The following is an 18,299-nucleotide window of genomic DNA, read 5'->3' on the forward strand; positions in this document are numbered from 1 at the left end:
GTTCTGTGTGCCTGCCATTCAAGTCATACCCAATACCATCTTTATTGCTTCAGAGTTTGAGTTCAGTATTCTACTACTTCAACCAAAGCCTTCTTAGTGAGGTGTCACGATGTCTGTAATAAGCAATGAATGAATGCCACTTTTACTTTAAAGGCTCCATCTCTTTCACTGCCATTACCACCACCCTGACATAGTGGAAACAACCTCACAGCCAGTTTGGGCACTTCATCTGGAATGGTATTTTGCCCCATGTTGAACTCAATTAACAGGACAAAGTTCAGATTTGAGTTGTTCTGTGTCCAAGGAGACCATGACAAGTTACTTTCTCACTTTGGGCTTTTATCTTCATCTCTGCAAAGAGAGGAAAGTTAGCTGGATGACCTCTGGGGACTGTTTCTGTTAGGAAAGCCACAGTATTAACATAGCATCATTTGGCAGAGATGTTTCCTTTGGGCACCCAGGCTTCTCCCCGAAGCCTGGTTTAGCAAGTCTGGGTGGGACACCTTGCCAAGTTCCCTTCCCTTCTCCAGGAGATTCAGATGTGGTGGTTGGCCCATGGACCATGCTTGCAGGGTGCCTAGAGCTCCATTCCTACATTCTCTTCCTTTTACAGAAAGACACTGATCCAAAGAGAATAAAGAAGATTTTACTTTCTCAAAAAAGCAAAAAACCCAGGCATGGTGGCACATGCCTATAATCCCAGTGGCTCAGGAGGCTGAGGTAGGAAGATCATGAGTTCAAAGCCAGTCTCAGCAACTTAGCCAGGCCCTAAACAACTTAGTGAGACCCTGTCTCTAAATACAATATTTTAAAAAGGCTGGGGATGTGGCTCAGTGGTTGAGTGCCTCTGGGTTCAATCCCCAGTCTCTCCCCCACCCCCCGCCACACCAAAAAACCAAAAACCAAACCAAACCAAAACAACAACAACAACAAACAAACAAAAAACCACACAAAACTCTTCTGATTTGTAGAAAAGGCAAAGCACAATTGTCCTGTCCTCTGAAGTTAGAGGGGAAAGTACCAGATTAATCTCTGAACAACTCTGTCCTATAACCTTCTTTTCTTCTTTTCCTCTGCTGAGATGAAGGTTTAGGAGTGAGGAATATCTGCCCTCCACCATCTGAGGACTTCTCTTCTTTGTAAGCAGATGTCATAATACCCTTGAACCCTTGCATAAAAAACAGAATGCTCAGTTCCTACAGATACCAAGGAAAAGCTTCCCTCTTCCTGTAGCTTAGTTTGTTTCTTTTCCCACTGGCTGCCAGGAAGCTCAGAGCTATACCAATGGCAGTGCTGGGGTAAACATCTCTTCTTCAGGTCCTACCAGTCATCTCCTAAAATGTGCAGTGTTGTTGAGAGGCTTGGAGATGGTATCTAAGAAAATTCTGAACAAGGTACTTCCCATCCATCAAGTCCAGAGCAAACAGGAGCTATTATAATTTCTTAGGTTTTTCTGATCTTCCCTTCTATTCTCTAGTAACTACTGGGTTGTAAATGTTTTACTGTAGGTTGCCTCAATTGATTGTACATTTTGGGAGTAGGTAGTGGAAATAAAAAAATTCATACTCAAGAGTTTTCTGCCTTACATTCCATAGTCATCCTGGTTCCTAGCTAGAAAACCAAGTGAGAAGCAGCTTGAGAAGATGATTTTTTATTTCTCCTTAAAAAATAATAAATAAATAAGACAAGTACACTGGCTTGAATTCCCTTCCCTTTTGTTATCCTCTCCCTTAAATCAAGCAACCACTGTAAAGGTCCTTAAGATAGATAGGCAGGCGGTGGATCACCTGGACCCACACTGGAGGGAAAAAATACATAAGGGGTCAAAAGAGCAGCTTGTCAGGGAATGTGGCTGTCGGTCCTGGGCTGCCGTGGGGTGTGACCATCTTTACTGTGGTGCAGAAGTTCCTGGGCTCTCCCTGGGGTCCTCACAGCTCAGTCTTGACCTTGTGCATTAAATCCTTCTGGTCAATCTTGTCCAGGTCCTGGTACCAGCGGTTGTAAGCCAGCAAGGCCACATTCTTTGCAGCTACAGCCATCACCTCCACAGAGCTGGCCGCCCACTCCAGGGCGTTGAGGTAGAAGAGTTGGTCATGGAGTGCGAACCGTGGGAGGGTGGTGCGGGAGCCATAGAGGGGGTGCGCTTGCCACTCAGCTGTCTGGACTGAGTAATAGGAACGGAAGAGGGTCTTCAGCTGGGTCCGAAAGAGGGGCTTGGGAGATTGAACTCGCCAAACAGCTGCCTCCTGAGGCTGCTTCCTCCGGAAGCTAGAGGAGATGTTGACGGGGCAGATGTTATCCAGAGTGCAGAAGAAGTTGGGGAAATCTGTGGTAAGGATGTTAGCAAAGGGGAAAAGCTTTGGGTCAGGGAAGCCGAAGTAGGAAGAGTTGAGGTAGCCATGGACCAAGGAGACGACAGTGGGCTGAAAGGAGCCCTGGACATCATCAATGGGTGGGTTGAAGCCTTCAAAGGTGAAGTTGCTGCTGCTGTTGTCCAGGTGCAGGGGGGTGGCGATGACCACGATGTCGTAGAAGTCGGATCCACTGCCCAGTTCACTCTCGTACCCCACCTGGTACAAGGCTTTTCCTTCTGGAAGGAAAGAGAAGACAGCACCAAAGTCAACTTCTTCCTTGTCTTCTAACCACTGATCTCCCATCTGGAGGCCAGACCTTAAGGTAGGAAAGGAGGGAGCGGGGCTGTCCCATCTCTCTTCATACTGGTACAGTTGCAGGGTGAGCACTTGATTTGGAATCAGGGGGGCCCAAGTTCCTTCTCTGGTTCTGCTGCTGACTGGCTGAGAGAGTCTGTGAAGACTGTCAGTCTTCCTTGGTCAAAGGAACAGGCTGGATTGATGGAAGACTCAGCTTCCTGGCTCTGACATTTGAATCAGGACAAAAGCGCCCTCTAGCGTCAATGGGGCTTCCCACTGCTTTTTTTAAGAGTACTCCCCAGCAGAGCACACAGCCCAGGGTTGAGATGCAGGAGTGCAGCTGGCTAGGAATGGTGTGGCCATGCCTCCTGCCCTCTTACTCACCTGTACTGTGCAGTGTCACAGAGGTCACTGTGGCATGGATCACATTGGCTTTGGTGAGCTTCAGCAAACCAGAACACACCAGCTTGTTGCCTCCTTCCACTGACCACAGGCTGCCTTGGGCACCGGCTAGCGACATGGCTCCTGGGCAAAATGAGAAGGGTGGCGAGTGAGTCTAGAGAGGCTAGCACTATTCTCCCTGGATCTCTCTGCCAGGGAAAGACTACTCCCAACCACGGGCACAGGGAGATAAAAAACAAATAATACAGCCAAGTTCACAATGCTATGAAGTGAGAACATAAAAGAGCCACTTCCAGGGCTGCGGATATAGCTCAGTTGGTAGAGTGCTTGCCTCATGCACAAGGACCTGGGTTCAATCCCCAGCACCATCAAAAAAAAAAAAAAAAAGAGCCATTTCCAAAAGACTGCATGGTGTACAGTTCTGTTGCTAAAGAATGCCCCCAAATCAGCATATCCAGAAAAACAAGAAATTTGTTGTCAAAGGTAGGGGGTTTCTTCTGTAGTGATGAAATGCCCTAAAATTATGGTAATGGTTGCACAACTCTATAGCTGTACTAAAAACCATGGAATTGTATATTTTAAAGTGGGAAAATTGTATCATGGGTAAGTTACATCTCAATACAAATATGCTATGAAGGATATGTACGAGGTACCAGAAGACTGAGAGAGAAATACTGAGGGGACACTGAGGCAGGTCCCGAAGGCTGGGAAGAAGCAAGAGAAACAGGATCCTGGGCTCATGGGAGGTGCCTGCTAATCCACACCTTTTTATTCACTTATTCAACAAAAGTGCACTAAGTGCCTAGCATGGTCCGGGCACTGTTCTAAGTATCTGGGATGTATCAGTGAGCAAAAGAGGGCATGAATCCTGCCCTTGTGAAGCCTATGTTCTTTATTCTTGGGTCCAAGCAGGAGGATGGTGGGTTTGTACATGCCTACCCACCCCAGTAAGGAGCTGGGAAGATTAGGTGCGCTAATGGCTCAATAGCCAGGGGCACAGAGGCCTCAACAGGGTACTTCTTGAAACCAAACTGTGAACAGCAAAATATCACCTCAGCTCTAATATTTACACATCTGTAAGGTATTAGCAGGAAATCAGAAATAGTGGATACATACTGGACCTGCCTCTAAGTTTTGCTTTTACCTTCTATAAAGTGATGTGAATACCGTCTTGCCAACTTGGAGGAATGAGTCAGAATCAAACAAGAATTGGGCAACCAAGTACGAAGGCAAGGGTAATGAGCTGGATACATGTAAGGTTCTTACAGGGACCACAGCTCAATCTGGGCACTATGGGCAGGGGGAGGGCGGATGGGCAGGCTGAGGGGCTGGACACTCACCGGCAAAGGCGGGCATGGATGCTGACTGTCCATAGCTGGCCCGTAGGACCGCAGAGACAACATCGTCGATAAAACGCTGGGTGACGCCCACCTGAAGCAGGGACTCGGCCACAGAGCGCTGGGTCATGTTGACAAAGGCAGACTCTCCTAGCGAGTAGAGCAGCTCCTCAACACCCGAAAAGGCATAGCCATGGGCCTGGTACTTGTAGATCCTAGGGGACACAAGGAGCTGCAGTCCTCTGCAGAAAGCCTTTCTGGCTGATCACCTGCCACTGGGTACCTGTGGACCCAGAAGGCCCACCAGGGATCTGCCTCCTCCTCTACCTCCAGAGGGGTGAGAAAGGAGGCTGATTATGTTCCCTTTGGCCTATTTTCTGGCTGTGCTGGGCCTGTCCTAGAGGAACGGCAAGGAGACAAAGGCAAGTATTCCCACTAGATACGGCTTCAAGCCATAATTCTGTTGAATACAATTATATCCCATTCCCCTGAGGTCAGTCCACAGTCTTTCCCCACCCCAATGGGACTGCGGGCAGTGGCCATGACCTGTCCACACTGATACATCCCTGGATGTGGAGTGGGGTCTCCCACTAGTTTCCACTCTGCCCTGGCTTCTAAGACCATGTTGGACCTGATGGCAGCAGCCTCCTGTCAATACTGTCCTCTCCTTTGTCTTCATCCGACAGAGCTCCCAGTAACTCTCGAGCTCACATGGTTCGGCTCATTCACCCAACCCCAAGGGCTAGCACGGACTGGAAACATCTGCCTATGGATTTCTAGACCAGCTGGCCTTTGAAATGTTGCCCATTCTAGGGCTGCTTTGTAAACAGGCTGTGTTGGGTTGCTAACAGGACAAAAGATAAAGGTGTCCAGAGCAGATGGAAATGTGGGTCTGTAACTGAAGGGGAAACTAGAGCTGGCAGGTAGAAGTCATCTCCCATAACAGGGAGAAGTCAACATTGTAGGTTCAAATAAAATTAACAAGAGAGAAAAGAATAAGAAAGAAAAAATGAGACTCAAGGACATAAGCTGTGGGGGACATCTGGAGAATATAAGGCCATATCTAAGTAGTTACGGAATGGAAGAGGATGGGGGAGGGTCAGAGAGCAGGGAAGGGCCATGTGGCCATGCTTGAGCATCTGACACTGAAGAGGGGGATGATGACGGTGGAGGGACGATCTCTGCAGGGGGAGGAGGTAGGGAACAGGGAGAGCCTGCAGAGGCCTTGGGGGCTCTATGTGGATGCTTGGTGTATGGTATACTTAGTGGGCACAGACCACTTGTCCTCCATACCTGAAGGTGATGGGGAGGATCTGGTGCCCAAGGAGGAGAGAAGTGGTGAAGAGAGGTATTTGTTCTAGATGGAAAAACTAGGGATAGCAAACTTTGAAAATGAGTGACCCTGGGCTGCACATGGCCTGCAGATTTATTAAATTTGGCTTACAAGATGAATTCGTGGCAAACATTGAAAAGCTGGGAGACTTCATGTATAACTCTGGATTTCTAGCTTCCTTCTTGAAAAATTGGAAGACTTAGCCCATGGGGTGACATCCTCCCATGACTGACCACAGGGGACTGCAGAAGCATGCTGACTGCCTCCCTCTGCTGACCTGGCTTTTCAGGACCCCCCACTTCCTGTGGCTCCATGCTGTCTTCCACTAGTGGCTTCACTTATGCACATCCCTCTTTGGTCCTTGTAGGTGACTGGATTTCAATCCATGCTCCAATCGATTTAGCAGCAGAAAAGAATATGGGCTCAAGTAACAATGCCAAAGGCACCAGCCCTGCCCCAAGAGGCCACTCCTCAGGATGAGGTCTTGCTGAAAGCCTGCACTGAATCATGCTGGGCCTTTAAATCCACCAGTACCTTTCCCTTTTCACTGCGGCTGAGCTGCTGAGCTGCTACTTTCCTGAGCTCTTCACCTTGATCCCCTGGAAAGCCCTCCCCACAGCTTGGCCCAGCCCTACCTCATGAACTTCTCCATGACCTCCTCCACCCACATCTGCAGTCTCAGGAAACTGATGCCATAGTGCCACCAGAGGCGGAAGAGGTTCAGCAGGTACCAGTCAGTCTCCTCCAGGACGAAATGCTCTCCGCCGAAGATGGCGCTCCTGCCCACCACCTCACGACGGTGCCTCAGCCCTGCAGAAACCAGGAGCCCCTCAGGTCCCCTTCAAAGGCACTCCCCCTCCCCTGGGAGGCCTGGCAGTGCCTTAAGCTTAAATTCAGGGCCTTCTTAATGCAAAAGCCTGGTTCCATTAAAACAAACAGGAGCCCCATGGTTTGTTCTTTTGTGCTGTGTGTCTATAAACTACACACAAATACACTGGGACAATGTTTGTCCTTCCTAGTCAATTAGGAAAAGAATATAGCATTTTATATATTTTTAAATGGGAATCCACTCAGATGTAAGAAAAATACAGATGCCATCCCAGAGTGCCAGTGACTGAGGGACACGGGACTTGCTGAGATGGGTCCTGGGCACAAGGTAACATGGAGACAGCCATGGCTCCTTCCAGCTGTCCAGTGCTCTACAACCTACAAAGCACTGGATTTGGAAATATGCAGATAGCCATGATTTAATTCCTTCCCCACACCATATATGATACACACTGTTCTGCACCTTAACAACATATTATATCTTGGAGATTATTCTATAACTGGGTATAAAGGATCTTCCCATTCTGGCTACTGAATTGTGTTCTTACACAATCGGGTATTTATTATTGTGAATTAGTAGGTCCCGGTGGGTGGGCAGAGATGACATTTTCAATCTTTGCTAGTGCAAACAATGCTGTAATGAATAGGCTCATGTGTGTGCCATTCCACACACCTGTGGAACCACCTGTAGGTTCACTTCTGATAAGTGGAATTTCTGTGTCAAACATAAGTACATTTGTGGTTTGGACAGATGCTGCTGGGTTTGAATCCCAGCTTCCTGATTTATTAGCTGTGTGCTTTTAGTTGAGGAGTTTAAAACTTTGGAGCCTCAGTTTCCTTGGGGAAGATCTAACCCCCATCTCTCAGGCTGGTAAGGAGGATGTGAGGTAATTCTTACATATTACCTAGAAGGGTACCAAATAGCTGGCAGGTACCAGCATGTGAGTGCTGATATAATCACAATAATTCAGAGGCAGCAAATTGAAAGGGAAAGAAACTGGCCTGGGAGTCAAACCTGAGTTCTAATCCCGGCTCTGAAACTAACTCACTGTGTAACCTCAGGTAAGTTCCTTCCCCTCTCTGGTCTCAGCTGCTCCATCTGTAAAATGAGGAGATTGGGCTATATGACCATTGGGCCTCATAGGTCTGGGCAGTCTGGGAAGGGCCTGGTGGCTGCTGCCAGCCCTGGGGTGCTAAAGCCCCAGATCCTGGCACTTACCCAGTAGCTTGACGAAGTCCTGCATGTGCAGGCTCAAGGAGTGGAAGGAGGCTGCTCCGCTCTCGTAGTGCTGCTTGTTGACTGAGATGGTGGCCAGGCGGCCACCCACAGTTCCCTTCTCGTACACGTCGATCTGCACTCGGGGTCCAAAGTGCTGCTGGAGGAAATGGGCCACAGCAGAGCCCCCGATCCCAGCACCAACCACCGCTGCCAGCAGGCGGGAGGGTGGGGGTAGGACAGACAGAGCACAGGGGTGAGGGCCCAGGGTCACACCTCTGCATCCTCCTGCACTGAGGTTCCCCAGCACCTGCACCTCACAGGCTTGTTTGAAATGTTACAAGCCTGTGAAATTCACAGTCCTGAGTTTTTAGTAGAGGTCTGAATAACAAGCAGAGCTGAAAACTGCAGTCTCCTATTACCCTCATGTTACAAAGGAAAAAACAATTGAGCAGCAGAAGAGCAGGAAAGAATCTCCAAATTCAGGAGGGTTGTTTGAGAGAATAAATTTAGTCTTACTCCAAACTTATTACATTGTCCCTATTTTCCTTATTTCTGTATAGACTGGTGACAATATTTACTGACTAGTTCTGTTGGGAGGGTCAGTGTCTGGAAATCACTCTTGAATCTAGGGCTTAGCAGATTCTAGCCTGCAGGTTAAATCCAAGCAGGTGACTGTTTTTATAAACAATGTTTTATTGGCACACTTTTTTTTTTTTCTTGCTATGCTGCCTAGACTGGTCTTGGATTCGTGGGCTCAAATGATTCTTCTCTGTCAGCCTCCCAGGTGCTGGGACTACAAGTGTGTGCCACTGTGCCCAGCCTTTTCTTTTATATATTGTCTCTGGTTATTTTCATGCTAGACAGAGCTGAATAATTGCAAGGGAGACTATAATGGACCACAAAGCTCTCTGGCCTTTTACTGGAAAATGTTTGCCAACCCTTGGTCTAAGTTCAACCTACCACCTGACATGTAAATCATTTCTATGTTTGTATTTGCCAAAATTGGAATGTACCCTAAGACAGGCTGCTCCTTATCTATGGACACTCTTTATTAAAGTTACTGTTTGTTGAGGTCTCTTTTGGGTCTTGTCATTCACCATCTTTACTACACCTCCTCTGCCTTCCTGTTATTTGCAAACCAAGTTCGTTTGCATTGTAATCTAAGTCACTGATAAAAACATTTCACTGGACAGAGCTCAGAGGTGCTCAGGAACCCACTGTCTAGACAAACACTAATCATTAAATAGTCCTGACTGAGAAGAGTAGACCAGTCGTGAAGCAATTGAACTGGGTTGTCACCTAACCCAAGACTGTGCCCACCATGTATTGGAAATACTGCTTTCCTCTCACCTGACAGTACTGTAACCCTATCCAAAAAGGAAGTGAGCTAAACCTGGTATCATTTGTCCTTACTGGACCTATGTTGGATCCTAAGACCATATCTCTAATCAAGAAGTGGCAGACAGCTGGGTGTGGTGGCATATGCCTGTAATCCCAGTGGCTCAGGAGGCTGAGGCAGGAGGATCTTAAGTTTGAAGCCAGCCTCAGCAACTTTGTGTGTGTGTGTGTGTGTGTGTGTGTGTATATATATATATATATATATATATATATATATATATGCCTGAGCCAGGTTCATATCTCTCTCTCTATATATATATATATATATATATAGAGAGAGAGAGAGAGAAAAGAGAGAGAGAGAGAGAGAGAGAGAGAGAGAGAGAGAGAGGGGAAGAGAGAAAAGGGAGGCTGGGACGTGGCTCAGTGGTTAAGTGCCCTGGGTTCAATCCCCAGTACAAAATAAATAAATACACACAAAAAAAATAAAGAAATGGCAGGTAACCTTCAAAGAACACCATGTTCTTATAATCAGCCTCCACTTCCCTTTCTACTCCCTGCCCTCCTCTCCCAGTACTCCACCTCCTTGTCTGTCTAGCCTTCTTCCACTGTGCAGTGCATGTCCTTACCCAAAGGCTCAGGCATGAGTCTGGCCTTTGCCTCTTGTCAGGCATCCTCTGAGACCCTGCACCTTGCTGACTTCTATGGCCCACATCTATCATCTTTAGCTTGGCTTGCCTGACCCTCCTAAAGCACTCAGGGCTTCCTTCTGTGTATATAGGCAGCACAGTCTGCTTACCCCTGGCCTAGCCTTGCCACACAATATTCAAATGGTCTATTTAAGGACCCAGAGAGAATAGGGTCACCATGTCCCTAGGTCCTCACAGGTAGTGAAGTTCATAAAGTATTTGTTGCATGTTGAAAAATAGCCACTTCCTCTTTCTCAGTAATTCCCAAAGTCAGTTCCAAGAATGCCCCCTTTTATTTGTTTTTTTTTAATTTCTCTTTTCTCCTCCTCTTCATTTGTAAACTACCCATGGTTCCTAGAGAAACTGATATTTCAAAGCCTAGAAGGCACACAAGGGGTGAAGAGAAGCAAAAGACATCACTTCACTGTGGACCAGCTCACTGAACACACATGACTGACAGCTATCTAGATCTATAGTAAGATGTGCTGGGAATCGAAGATGAACCAAATAGAGCTTCTGTGCCCAGGAGCCCAGGTAGCCAGGGGGCATCCATGCAAGTCAGCTATCACAACCTGTGCCAAAGGATGACAACAGAGCTCCAGGGAATCCTGAGGAAGGAGCTATACATTCCGCTTGAGAGAGTGTGGGGATACAAGGAAAAAAAAAAAAAACAAAACAAAACCTTTGGACTAGGACCCAAGAGGACAATTAGTTGGACCAATGAGAGGAACTGCACGATCTGCAAAGAACAGCATGAGAGGGGCAGCGTGTGGAAATTTATAGGCGGGCTTAAAGGGTCCAGATGCCACTCCGAGGAGTTCAGATTGGATCCAGCTGGAGTCTAAGGATTAAGTCACCCTGATGGGAGGCTCCTCATTCTCCTTTGGGGTAGGGTGGACAGACGCTCCTGTCACAGAACTGAGGAAAATCAAGAAAGCTAAAGGGAAGCTTGGCATGGCACTTGACCTGCTCTGAATAACTGGAATTCATAAAAAAAAATTGTAAAATGGATTCACAGATGGCTAGAACATGTGATAAGTATGAGATAAAGTGAGTAGCAATGAGCAGCAAAATCTAGGTAGTGGGTATATGCATGATCAGCGTAAATTCTTTCAACTTTGCAATGTGTTTGACAGTTTCAAATGAAATATTGCAGAAACGGCACAACTAATAAAGAAAAATGACTGCTATGGGGCTGGGGGTGTAGCTTTGCGGTAGAGCACTTGTCTAGTGCGCTGGGGTCCCTGGGTTAGATCATCAACAATGTGGGAAAAAAAAAAAGAATCCCCATTCTCTCATCTAGCAAATCTATCTCCAGATCTACTGTTCTGTCTCCGTGGAACGGTCTCCTATCGACCGGAAGTTTTGGCTTAGATGTTACTTCTAGGAAGCCCTGGCAAGCTGGCAAAGCCTGGTGAAGTCCTTCCTCTGTGTGCTCGGTACTTTCTCAACCTTAGAACAGACTTCCCGTATTGTGAGGTCTCTGGTCCAAGCAGGAACTACAGCACGATGCCTGCTACTGACAGCCCTGAATAGACCTTTGTGAATGCTATCCAGTTCCTGTTCTGTCATACGGACGCCTAGTCAAGAGTCACATACATGTCAGAAGCTCAGTGACCCTGTACCTCCGGGCGAGATCAGTGACCAGTCCTGCCCACGCTTCTTTACTGTCCCAGGTGCCCTCTTTACATGCCCATCCCACCATCCCCATCGACACCTTCCTTACTGCGGTCCCCCTTTTCGCCCAGCCCTAGTCCCTCGCCTCTCCGTCACCCGGCTACTCTCCTGAGGTCTCCTCCCTTGCCCAGCTGCCCTCCCCTACCCCCAGCCAGCTCCTGCCGGCTGCGAACCCTTTTCCCGCCCAACCGTCCCCAACATAGCCCCCCACCGCGTTCTTCCCGCACCGATTTTGCCGGGCGGGACATCTCCGCCTGCAGTGGCGGCGGCGAGGAGCGTGGACAGCTTGGCGAGGAGCAGGGCAGCGCGGGCCATGGCGGGCGGCGACCTGGGCAGCACGCTGGAGCTCCGGCGCTCGCGGGTTGGCGCTCGGCTCTCGGCCTGGCGGTTCCGCCTTCCAGCCTGGCAGGTCTTAGCCTCTCATTGGCCGAGCAGCCGTCCCTCTTCAGTACAAGATCCTGATTTGATACATCTTTCTCCCTGAGGGGTCTATCATTGGCAGCTTTGTGGTCCCGCCTCCTAGATGCAGCTTCCTTATTGGCTGACTCATTTGGCCCCGGCGCAGCGCTCAGGAACCTCAGCATCAGGACCAGAGGGCCCAGCTGCCCGGTTACCGGTGGAAAAGAATGAACTGAAGTCCAGTCTCCGAAATCAACTAGCTCTGTAATGTGTCTTCTCTGATTCTGTTTCCACTTTCATAAGATGGACAGAATAACCCCCGATCTACCTTTCTAGGTAGTTATGATGATCACGTGAGATAAGGGATGTGAAACCCTTTTGGGGTTTGACGGTGTCTGCAAGTGCTGGAAACTGCTGACCAAGCTGGAGGCTGGGATGACTAGACCATACCCTATGCATATTGAAACAAGTCCATATACTTTAAAGACTCCAGTTTTTTGTGCGTTTGCAGTTTCTATATACAGTTTGTATATCTGTGTTCTATTTCTTTAAAAACAAAAGAGTCTATCCATTCTCTTTGCAGACTCCAAGAAAAAGAACAGCTTACTGTGGCTAGTTTACAACATTAAAAACAGATGACCTCTGGCAGAGGAATAGGTTAGAGGTGAATCTCATGATAAATAAGGAAAATCTGTATTTATTCAGTTGGGTTATGGCCTAGGGAAGAAATTGACAGAATTCAGAGAATGGTTAAGAGCTTACACTTGGGGTTCTAAGTCAGCTTTTCACATCTTAATAGGTTCAAACTAGATTACTGCTGATTAAGAGGTATACGAATAAACATGAATTTCTTACAATCTTTTCAGTGCTGGAGATGGAACCCAGGACCTCTCATATGCTAGGCAGGTGCTCTACTACTGAGCTACATCATCAGGCATTTTCAAATTTTAAGTTGCCCAGGCTGGCCTCACACCTGTCATCCTCCTACCTTGGCTTCTTGAGTAGCTGGGATTACAGATGAATGCTATCACACCAGACTCTTATGATCTTAAAACCATTATTATTATTATTATTATTATTATTATTATTATTATTATTATTGTTGTTGTAATAGTTGGACATAATACCTTTATTTATTTATTTTTATGTGGTGCTGAGGATCGAACCCAGTGCTTGCTTGCTAGGCGAGCACTCTACCCCTGAGCCACAGCTACAAACCTTAAAACATTTTTTTTTTTTTAAATATCTGAGTTAGAATGTAAAACCTTTTAAGTTTATTTCCAAAGATCAAAACATCTCTTACCTGGGTGAGGTGGCACATGCCTGTAATCCCAGCAACTCCAGGAGGATTGTGAGTTCAAAATCAGACTAGCAAAAGTGAGGTGCTAAGCAACTCAGTCAGATCTTGTCCTAAATAAAATATAAAATAGGGCTGGGGATGTGGCTCAGTGGTCGAGTGTCCCTAAGTTCAATCTCTGTACCTCCCCATACACAAAGATATACCTTAAACTTATTTTTTTAAAAGAAAAGAAACAATCAGTGAGGTAAATAGCGCCTACAGAATGGGAGCAAATTTTTATCATATGCACATCAGATAGAGCACTAATCTCTAGGGTATATAAAGAACTCAAAAAGCTAAACATGAAAAAAAAACCAAATAACCCAATCAATAAATGGGCCAAAGACCTGAACAGACACTTCTCAGAAGAGGATATACAATCAATTAACAAATATATGAAGAAATGTTCAATCTCTAGCAATTAGAGAAATGAGAATCAAAACTACTCTTAAGGTTTCATCTCACTCCAGTCAGAATGGCAGCTATTCAGAATACAAACAACAATAAATGTTGACAAGGATGTGGGGAGAAAGGCACACTCATACATTGCTTGTGGTACTGTAAATTATTGTAACCAATATGGAAAACAGTATGGAGATTGCTTGGAAAACTTGGAATGGAACCACCATTTGACCTATATATAAACTCCTTGGTTTATATTCAAAGGACATAAAAACAGCATACTACAGGAACAAAGCACATCAATGTTTATAGCAGCCCAATTCACAATAGCTAAATTGTGGAACCAACCTAGATGATGAATGGATAAAGAAACTGTGGTATATATACAATGAAACATTACTCAGCAGTAAAAAAGAATAAAATCATGGCATTTGCAGGTAAATGGATGGAGTTGGAAAATATTATGCTATGTGAAGTAAGCTAATTCTAAAAAGCCAAATTCTGATTTGCTTTCTCTGTTATGAAGATGATGATCCATGATGGGGTTGGGGGAAGCATGGGAGGAATGGAGGAACTTTAGATAGGGTAAAGGGGAGGGAGGGGAAGGGAGGGGGTAGTAGCTTAGAAAAGATGGTGGAATGAGATGGACATCATTACCCCAAGTACACGTAAGAAGACACGAATGGTGTGACTCTACTTTGTTTACTGGTGAAGGCGTTCCTGCACTGCTGTCTGACAGGTTCACAACGTGGGGGATGCTGTGGCAGGGCTGAACCATCTGGAAACCAGAAAAATTAGGAATGTTTTTTTAAAAAAAAATATTTTTAGTCTTTGATAGATATTTATTTATTTATTTGTATGTGGTGCTGAGAATTGAAGTCAAGGCCTCACACATGCCAGGCAAGCGCTCTGCCACTGAGCCACATCCCCAGCCATTAGGAAGGTTAAGTGTTTTGTTTATGATACTCATGATATGGATAACAGAGCATACGTCAATAAATAATAAAAGTACGTATTGCCTTGAGACTGCAAGAAAATTCCCGGAATAAGACTAAGGATACAATTGAGACAGGCCATGAGGTGTGTTTCAGTGTCTCTCAGGATACAAGCAATAATGTTATTCCTCAAGCCTAAACAACAAGAAATATTTATCCCGTTGTTAACAATTTACACCAGCCCCCCCACCCCCATCTTAAAGCCATAACCTGTACAATAGCCTAGCTACAGAAAGACAATTGCTGTGCCAACAATACAAGGACCACCGTATGTAGCTTATGGTATCCCCTCAAGGACAAGAGGCTAATAAAATTACATTCCCCCAACCAATAGATGCTCCTTTGCCTTACACAGAAATTTATGATGAAAATGGAAATGGAAAACATATAGTTAATATAAATGACAAATGTGTTGAGGTGTAAAGCCTGCCCTTTAAAGATTACAAAGACATAAGAATTGGTGTGCTTTGATCAAGGATCAGGAAGTTCTTTAAGAAAGCAGTTGAATAGGTCATATGAAAAAAGAAAATTACCTTGGAAATTAAAAATAGAATAATGTAAAATTAACATAGATATATTTTAGAGGCACTTCAGAGTAGTAGACTTTTAAATAGTAGACTTTCACTACTTTAAGTGTGTTTTACTGGGATTTTAGTTTAGAAGTAAGAAAGCTTACCAAAAATCATAAGTATGCTTTAAGGTTAAAGGTTAATGAAATAATTATAGGTATGCTTTAAAGTTAGAAGTGAATAATAGATCAGGAGTCATGTAGTCTAGTTGCGTTGCCTAGCACCTAGTGATTGAGGTGAAAACGTAAAAGCTTAATCATGATTGACTAAGGTTACAGAAAAATATTTTGAACAATGTACTCAATAACTTAGGTAGTCAATGTATGTCAGAAAAGATTGTAACTCTTGAAAATTATGTAAATCAAAAAAGTTCAGGCTTTGAAGCTATCCATTAACTACCTGAAAAAACACCTGAAAAAAAGGTATTAAAAATAAAGTTCCCTCCAGGGGCAGCAGAGATTTCTTCTGGAGGCTGCTCATAATTTGCAACCTGTTGTCCTGACTCCTCTTCTTTCGCTGATGCCACTCCTCCTTCAGGACCTCTGGAACCTGACTCCGCCTGCAGGGGCTGGACCTCAGCAGTGTATAATCAGAGACATGAGAAATTGTGTTCCATCTGTGTATTATAAATTGAAATGCATTCTGCTGTCATATGTAACAAATTAGAATTTAAAACAAGAAAACCAAGCATTCATTGATTGTTTTGTGTCAAGTTGCCTAATGTGCTGACTTCTTTTTTTGCAGGGGGCGGGCGGTCAAATGAGGGGACACTTTACCACCGAGCTACATATATATCTAGCTCATTTTATTTATTTATTTAGAGACAGGGTCTTGGTAAGTTGCTGAGGCTGAACTTAAACATGCAATCTTCTTGCCACAACCTCTCAAGTTGCTGGGATTACAGGTGTGCACCACCTTTCTGGGCTTCTTGTTTTTTTTCTGGGAGAGTGAATCATACTAACTTTAAAATTCATCTTGGGTCTACTTTGTTTTTAACTTTAGGGCCTTTTAAACTCTTAAATCTAGAGCTGTTTACTGTTAGGAAGTTTTTCCAAGCCTAGCATCCCACTGACAATGTGTGAGGTCATCAAATTCAAAAGAATGTCAAGAGAGTTGATGAGAGGAAAAACAAGGATGCACAATTCTGGTGACAGAGGCGAAAAGCAAAAACAAAAGCAAAAAAACTAGCTCAGACTAGGAATGAGGTTGGATGATATGTATTGCTGTGTAACAAGCCACTCCAAACTTGGTGGTTTGAAGTAATATTTATTTTGCCCTCAAATCTGCACTTTGCACAGTACACAGCGAGATCAGCTTATCTGTTCTACTTGGTGTCCTTGTGGCTGCTCTATTGGGGGTGGAAGGGAACACTTTCATGATGGCTTGATGGCTAGCAAGATGGTGCTGGCTCAGCTGAAAGCTCAGCCCCATTCCACAGGCTACTTCAGCTTAGTTTTGGCACGATGATTAGGCTCTGAGGGTGAGTATCTCAAGGAAGTGGAGCCACCAGTTTTTTAAGATTTGGGTTTAGAAACTGGCAGTGTCACTTCCTAGTAGTCACTAACAAAACTCCAAGAAGTTTCATAGATCCTACCCCTCAGTGTATCAGGGAATTGGGGAGCCACTGTTTTAAAGCCAGCAAGTTAACTTGAAAGTGTGAGCAAAAAGCCTGAATGGATAGGAATAAGAGTACATTTATCAACTAGCACTGGGATAGGGGAAATGATGGATTACAGAGCCAGGATATACAGATAGGACTAGAAGAATGATGAAAATGAAAGCCTGAATCCCAGGAAAGGTTAGCTGCAAAGAGGGCCATTTACCCAGAAACTGCATATATAGGAGCCAATTGAGAAACAGAAGTAAAGTCAAGGCCAGGCAGTCAGATGTTGGGAAGAACACAGGGAAGGTAAAGATCAGATCAAGGCCAAATGCTTGAAATCTGGTTAAGAGGATAGTTAGGAGTCTAGTGTGTAAGTGAAGTAGTCAACGCTGGTAAAACAACTAGGACTAAGTAGCAAACACCAGAAAATATGGCAATGCCAGAGTGCCAGACAGTAACAGAAATCCAGAAATCAGAAAAAGGCAAATCAAAGAGGTAGAAAAATAGGTAGACTTTAACACTAAGGTGGAGTATGGAAAGCCTAAACTCCCATCTACTGGGCTGTGCTGCTGAGAGATCTGAGTACCTCTCCTGCTCATCTACATGGTGGGGCAGCAGTCAATGAATTGACCGAAAGATACCGTATACAGCATTGTTATAGTTAAAGCTTCATCCCAGGGTTTCATAAACTGACTTCCAGACCACTCACGTATAATCGAATCAAGCCTTTATTGAAGCACACTGGTGGCGGCTGACCAGAACATAAAGCTGTTCCCCTGATCAGCCCAGAACAATTGCAAGGGCACTCCTTATAAGCCTAAAAACCACAAAAGGGATGTTCAAGGGGTCTAGCCACTGCAAGCAAGCCAGGTTACAGAAGCGGGACAGTGCAGTCAAGCGGAGGGAAGCCTAACCAATCACAGTTAGCCCAGTCACCCCAGTTACAGAAACAGAGCCCCGTTATCCTAGTTACAGAAACAATACTCCATTAGGTAGTTCCGTGTTCTTAAAGGTTTCTATAGCAAAAGGAAAAGAACATCTTGCTCCAGTCATGACTCTTCTACTTGGCATGGTTGTTTTACAGGATGAAGTCATAAAACAAAATGGAGTCACATTTGCTCCTACTATCACATTCCCCACTGGTTTTAGTAGGTTTGATGTCAATCTTGCACATCAGTAGGCCTCAGTTTTTGTTTCATCCTTCTGTATCTAAGGGACTATACTGGGCTTGCAAGACCATAAGTCTGACCCCATCTAACATTCTTTTGTGTATATAGTTTAGGAGGGTTTTTAAGAGGCAGGGTCCTACAGTAATACCAATCAGGTGAAGGACTAGGGGCCCAACTATGGCTGAAATGATGCTAGTCAACCAAGGGAACCATAAGAATAGGTTTTAGAACCAATTGCCTGAAGTTTCTAGTGTTTCATCTTTTTTTTTTTCTTTAACCTGTTTCTCACAAGCACCAAACTGTTTTTTATTATCCCAGAATGGTTCACAGAGAAACAAGTTTCTACTGG

At 45.2% G+C, this 18,299-nt stretch overlaps 1 protein-coding gene across 1 annotated transcript; it reads right to left on the minus strand.

The window, feature by feature from the left end:
• Positions 1–1,695: 1,695 nt before the first annotated feature.
• Pcyox1l (prenylcysteine oxidase 1 like) lies at positions 1,696–11,789 on the minus strand. Its single transcript, XM_076855937.1, has 6 exons — positions 11,702–11,789; positions 7,771–7,977; positions 6,359–6,533; positions 4,394–4,605; positions 3,036–3,176; positions 1,696–2,590 (listed from the first exon to the last, which is right to left on the minus strand). Exons 1-6 carry the CDS (start codon positions 11,787–11,789, stop codon positions 1,929–1,931), a joined length of 1,485 nt encoding a protein of 494 aa, XP_076712052.1. The 3' UTR covers positions 1,696–1,928.
• Positions 11,790–18,299: the final 6,510 nt, after the last annotated feature.

Source organism: Callospermophilus lateralis, chromosome 5, assembly GCF_048772815.1.
Source record: "Callospermophilus lateralis isolate mCalLat2 chromosome 5, mCalLat2.hap1, whole genome shotgun sequence".
Taxonomy (NCBI): domain Eukaryota; kingdom Metazoa; phylum Chordata; class Mammalia; order Rodentia; family Sciuridae; genus Callospermophilus; species Callospermophilus lateralis.

Bases quoted from the DNA above. Each gene is read 5' to 3' on its own strand.
- Pcyox1l (XM_076855937.1), bottom strand. From the start codon at position 11,789: ATGGCCCGCGCTGCCCTGCTCCTCGCCAAGCTGTCCACGCTCCTCGCC. The intron at 4,606-6,358 runs GTAGGGCTGGGC...TGTGTCCCCTAG, and splicing joins GTCATGGAGAAGTTCATGAG to GATCTACAAGTACCAGGCCC. The intron at 2,591-3,035 runs GTGAGTAAGAGG...CTTTCCTTCCAG, and splicing joins TGTGACACTGCACAGTACAG to AAGGAAAAGCCTTGTACCAG.